The sequence below is a fragment of the Euphorbia lathyris genome, chromosome 8, assembly GCF_963576675.1.
Source record: "Euphorbia lathyris chromosome 8, ddEupLath1.1, whole genome shotgun sequence".
In the NCBI taxonomy this organism is placed as follows: Eukaryota; Viridiplantae; Streptophyta; class Magnoliopsida; order Malpighiales; family Euphorbiaceae; genus Euphorbia; species Euphorbia lathyris.
In genome coordinates, this window is record NC_088917.1 from 15,158,233 (window position 1) to 15,164,469 (window position 6,237).

General features: G+C 34.5%; 1 protein-coding gene across 2 annotated transcripts; it reads right to left on the reverse strand.

Annotated features, from left to right (window-relative positions):
• Positions 1–2,187: 2,187 nt before the first annotated feature.
• On the reverse strand, positions 2,188–6,036 carry LOC136202221 (probable serine/threonine-protein kinase PBL28). Of its 2 annotated transcripts, XM_065992720.1 has the most exons (9): positions 5,869–6,036; positions 5,586–5,788; positions 5,352–5,505; positions 4,998–5,143; positions 4,677–4,803; positions 3,577–3,960; positions 2,955–3,062; positions 2,421–2,610; positions 2,188–2,324 (listed from the first exon to the last, which is right to left on the reverse strand). In XM_065992720.1, exons 1-8 carry the CDS (start codon positions 5,909–5,911, stop codon positions 2,504–2,506), a joined length of 1,272 nt encoding a protein of 423 aa, XP_065848792.1. In that variant the 5' UTR covers positions 5,912–6,036; the 3' UTR covers positions 2,188–2,324; positions 2,421–2,503. The 2 variants fall into 2 exon arrangements, with proteins under 2 accessions (XP_065848792.1, XP_065848793.1); XM_065992721.1 differs by lacking the exon at positions 2,188–2,324 and having other exon boundaries at positions 2,471–2,610; positions 2,955–3,057.
• Positions 6,037–6,237: the final 201 nt, after the last annotated feature.

Consider the following 6,237-nt stretch of genomic DNA (forward strand, 5'->3'; position numbering starts at 1 on the left):
GATTAAAGGTATCCCTAAATACCTGAAGGAAGAGTCCCTTCACTGAAACTAGTTGAAGTTAAAATACTATTTTTAACCATTGCAGGAACCCCAGCACTTAAAAAATTTCATTGTTCATCTAGACATATTAACATTGTTCTAACCTTTCTTAAGCAAAATGCTCGATTCCATAATAGTTCCTTTCCATGAGCGATCTATATAGGTATATGTAGAGGTGATGGTTAGACCGAACTTCCGCTTTGTCTAACCAGTCATCACTAGGTTTTAGCTGACCTCTATTTTTTTTTTTGGTGAACAAAAATAAGACTCAAGAGGTTTGAACCCAATTTAGCTGACCTCTATGACTATCTAACTCAGATATTGTTCTCGTGTTCGAAGCCTAAGAACCTAATAGTAACCTCATAGTAATCCATTGCTAAATGATATCATGTTGAACATGAAGAATAGTAATATCATCCTCATATAGTGTTCAGACATTCCTTGATCTCTTAGTGAAATGATAAATTCGATAACCCGCTCTTTATGGGTTGGACTTGGATATGTATTTTTTCATTTGATCGGTCTGATACAAACCCATATAACCCCGTACATAAAAGGGTTGGGTTTGGGATTTGTTTTGAAAACCCGAACTACCCCCCAGCCTGACCCGCCCTTTCACATATATATTAGGTAATAGTGATAATATTTTATTAGATTTTCAATTTGTTAGCTTATATGAAATCAAACTTTAGTTGAGCCATTATTTCATTTTAGATCATTAATATATGATTAAAAAAATGGTTTTGTTAACGAAAACTGAACATAAGTATATTTAATAAAAACAAGTATAAATAATCCCAATCTACGTGGCATATATAAGAATACATTTGGGACTGGACTATTTGTATAACAATTGGAAAGTTATTACTAAAGAGAGTTTGGTAATAAAGGTTATTACCAAGTTGGGACCGAGTTTTTTTTATAACAACATAGAGGTTATTCCTATACAGAGTATTCCTATATAGAAATTTTACTGTAGTACTATCTATGTGTTTATATAGATAAGTTAATTAGAGTAGTTGAACCTAAAGCGTTTCCTGGATGCCCATTTCTTTAGCATGCTTTCGAATAACATGTAAATTCCCCAATCTCTTGACAACCTCCATCATTGAAGGGCGATTATAAGCAGAATCTACACACTCCATCCCCAACTCAGTAAGTTCCAACCCATCTTTCTCCACGAAACCATGTTCCTGTTCTAGGCTTTTGTGCACAAATGAAAATCCATTTGAAATTCCAGTTTTTTCATAATATTCTTCATATAAATCCTGGACCTCATAATCAGGAACGAATCTATCGTTCTCATCGCCATCTAGTGTCGGAACCCTTTTGTGTATCAAGCACAAGAGTATGCAACCAAATCCAAAAATATCTCGTGCTTCATAAACACCACCTGTGCATATGCATGGATTTAGCAAATTTTTAAATTTTCTAACATTATGTATTTCCCCTAATTTATATACAGAAAAACAGAATTCTAAATCGTGGTGAAGATGGCATACCTCTGCTCGTATCCATGTAACCAAACCGTTCCCGGAGAACCTTCATTCTTGATTCTCGTTGGCTAAGAATGATTCCACCAACAGTCATCCCAAAATCAACCAATTTTGGGCTGTACTCCTACATGTATATAATTGAATGTTGTTCGAATACATTAGCAAAAATAAACAGATAAAAATCAAAGAAGCGCAAATATATACAGACCTTGTCAAGTATTATATGGGCAGCATCAATGTTGCCAACTCTATTAGGCACATGGGGTGCCGGAATTGGAGTATGAAGAAACTCAAGCAGGTTGGCAAGTTCGTAAAGAACTTTTATTCTCTGAAGCCAATTGAACTCATCTACAGGTAGGAAAGAAATTTTACTAAGAAACTAAAGAAGCAATATCGTCAGCTAATTTCAAGAGAATTAACATTATCAGAAAAACAACTAATTTCAAGTCCAAGTAATCTCATTGGAAGCAAGGGAAATGAAAATTATAATCACGGCTTTTCACATTATGAACTATGACCGCCTAAAGTTTATACTCTAACAGCCTGTTTAATATGCTTAAACTTAAACACATTAGGATTACAACTGATGCCGTTTCTTTATTCCCAAGTAACCAAACAAAAACCATATCAATATTAAGCAGTACCTTTGGGTGCAAGATCATGTAGACTATCCTGCGGATCCAAATCATAAACAGCACCAAGTGTTTCTCCCTCAAAGCAATATCCAATCATCTTCACCAAGTTAGGATCACCTAACAGCCGAGGGTGTTGAAGTAAAGAAATTTCATCCTGAAATATAAATTCAATGTGAGTCAAGCCAAGGAATGTGTATTAAAGGTGACCATCAAAAACCACAAGACTTGCTTATATAGTTCTGCAACATACCCTTAACCGGTCTTCATTACCAAATTGATAGACTCCCTTATCTACGACGGTTTCCCATATCTTCACAGTCACTTTTTGTCCTTTTATCTCTCCACAAACACTTTCCCAAATTGATACTTTCCAATGAGATTCTCTTCGCTGAAACTATCAGTCGCCTTAATCAGGACTTTAGAAGAGAACACTTTAACCCCTGTGACGGAAATTAGAATCATGAGCATAAATTGAAAAAAAAAAACACAACACTCAAGATATACTTTCCTTTTCAAAAAAAAAATGTTGAATGACTCTATCCACACCTTTTAGAAATAGAACGTCTAGCAAATCCTTTTACATTAAATTGCATAATACATAAGCAAAGAAGTTGTTAAAAAGCTGTTGAACTAAAATGCAAATACTAGAGAAATTTTAACAAAAAAATACTAAAAAAAACATGTGTTTGTGATTTTAGTACTAGACAATTAAGGCATATTATCACACGATAGCAATATTATTAGAAAGAAACTATATGCTTTTGCATTAACACTATATGCTTACTTGCTTGGGTTTGACCTAAGCCTTTAATTGTGCGGTTGCACATTCGATCATTGAAACGGTTAATCAGTATGCTCCGATGCCATCTCGTAGGTTGCCGATATAGCTTCACTGTCCAATAAAGCCACAAACATTTACAAACTACAAAAAAAAGTTTACAAGAAAACATTTGTCTTTAAACAAAGCATAATCAACATTAAAAAACACTGAAAAAACTGTGGAGTTTGCAATTTTTAAACTAGCACTTCAAAAATACACTTTTAAAAAGCAAAAGGGAAGCTACCAGTGAAAGCATAAAAAGAAAGTTAAAAGAAAAATTACCCTACAATCAGAAAAGAGTTAGTGGAACCACTAATACTATAGCACCATTTTGGGGGGGGGGGGGGGGGGGGGGGGGGGACTGCGTCCAATTATCACAGCTATACTAGCATGGTATATGTTTCTAGTTCATGCTTGGATTTTGTAAAAGAGAAAAAAAACAATAGATAAGGAGAATGTCCTATTATTCAACTAGTTTCTCCAATTTAAACTTCCAACAACTGATTATATTAACACTATTGCTTGTTACTAGGATACCATTATATGATTATATTAACACTAAGGTCTAATAGATAATCGAAAGTACCTCGATTGTCCTTCGGTAAACGGCGTGATTGGTGAATCTTGTTAACCCCATCAAGCATCCGACAACACTCCCACGTGTTGGCATTTTGTTTAACAATATGCAAATTCAGCATTTGTCTAACAACTTGTTTCATTGTTGGTCGTTGCTGAGGGTTGTCTTTAACACACCTCATTGCTAAGTTGGTAATTGTAAATGCATCATCAAAATTAAAATCTGGATCTGACTTTAGGCTATCGTGCACCAACCAAGACTTGAATTTACCACTAGCTACTGAGTTAAACGGCGCATCAGTACTGTCACCGTCATCTTTGTAGACTCTTTTGCTTATTAAAGACAATAGCACAACACCATAAGAAAAAATATCACAGCTATCCGCCCATTTACCTGCACATGTTCAAATTAACTTGTTCAACGAGAGGTTCCAAAATTTGAAATTAGATTTAAACAAACACAGTTTATAACGACTATAAGAGTATGGTGATACCTAGACCAGATGACAAAAATTTAGATAAATAATAGGAACTCAAGCCTATACTGCAAATTGCTTGAAGAGAATAAACACAAGCGGAAGCAACCATTTAATTTGCCATCTTAAAACAAAGAGAGCCATGTACACAGAAAGCATAACACTAGAAGAATGAAGAAAGACATTTGCAACATGTAAACTAATTACTGAAGGGAATTTGTTGGCAGTCGTACAATGGAAAAGGTACAAACAAGGGAGGGCATAAAAGAATATTATTTTTGTGACATTAAGAAAACTTGTTAGAAAAGGTGGTGCCGCAATGAAATTAATGAGCATACAATTCAGTACATTAAATATTTTGATGGTTTATCTCCAAAATCATGGACAACGTGGTCATTCTCATTTTGCACTTCTAGATTTTCTTTTTTTAGTGTGTGTACGCGTGCGCGCCTGTGTGACTATCCATTATATCTAGGTATTTTCCTCATATTATAGCTATTAATGAAGTGAAAAAGTATTGGTCAATGAGGGCATTTAAGCTATTTGGCATTTAAGCTATTTAACAAACCTTACACTCAAAATCAAGAAAGTTGATATTTTCACAATACACAGGGTACATATGATAGTAAACTACCTGTTCGAGTACAATTTGGATCACTGTATCCGCAAGAGCCTTGTATGTATTGATTCAGAAGCTCTCTTTTATCAGTAAGAATACCACCAGATATCATACTGAAGTCAAATAACAGTGCCTCGTAATCCTAACAAGTGAAATAGAATAAATATGAAAAAAATATATTAAAAAAAACAATTGTAGGAAGATAAATGGGGGTTTTCTCGTATGCAAATAACTGCAAGGGTATCAGTTCATGCTATAGCCCTATCTCTAAATGCATACAGAAGTAAAATGCCTAACTACTGAAAAGTTAATCCACCTCAAAAGAAAAAGACCAACCTGATCAACCAATATATGAGCAGCATCTATATTGCGAAACAAATATGGCACATCACTTGGACAGTTAGGATGCGGAGTATGCATATACCGGAGCAAAGAAGCAAACCCAAAAGCAACCTTGATCCTTAGGGCCCATGTAAAAGTATCTAAAAATGCAAATAATGAGTTTATATAATTGTTTTCAACAGTGTAAACTAAAATATACCAAATTTAGAATGAGTTTCTAAATATTCAGAACTTGGAAAAGAAAAAACAAAATAAAACTCTGATAATCAATATGCATAGCCCAGTAACAGTAAATGATGAGATAAAACAGCAATAGCAAGACTCGGCAACAGTGAGTTTAAGCTATACCTTTTTCAATGAGATTATGTAGTGTGTCGATTGCGATGGGATTCAGATAATAAAGGACAGCCAGATTTTTGGGGCCACAACAGAAATTTCGCAACTTGGCCAGATTCGGATGGAATTCATACACTGAAAAATATTCGTGTAAGCTGACTTCATCCTATTAATAAATTGAAGCAGGATATCAATTAGTCGAAGAAGCTAGTAATAATAATAAAAAACCTAGTCGAAGAATCTTACTTGCAATCTGCCTCTGTTTTCCCCTGGAAGCTTTTCACCTTTCCAAATCTTCACAACCACATCAACTCCTCTATAATTTCCGCGGTAAACTTCTCCAAATTGGAATTTCCCCATAAAATTATTTTCACTAAATCCGTTTACACATTTTTCTAATTCTTCGTCTGTCAAATACATCATGCCATAAGGCATTCTCTGACATCGACCTTCCAGACAACAATAAAGTCAGTTTTGCAATAATGAACATAAAAATGCATAGATAGATAGATTCAGGAAGAAGCAGAACCTGAAAAGGATGATGAACTAGTAACTTGTTCTTCTATGCCCATTTTGATCTCTACAATGAACCTTGGCTGTAAACTAAACGAGATTGTGATTTGTGTGGAGCCCTAACCCCGCATACTCCCTCTTCCCACGATCTTTTGTTACTCGATTATAATTGAAAACGTAATAGCTCAAGTGAAGGGAAGTGATGAAAAGGCTTGTTCTCGAGTTTATGGGATGTAAATGAAATGGAAATTTACTCACGTAAACACAAGAAATATTAAATATTTGTATGTTATTTTTATTAAGCCCAATTTGAATGTTAGAGTTTGAAGGTTACAGGAAATAAATATTTAACCCCATTAATCTTATTTACTTTAAAAAAAAAATA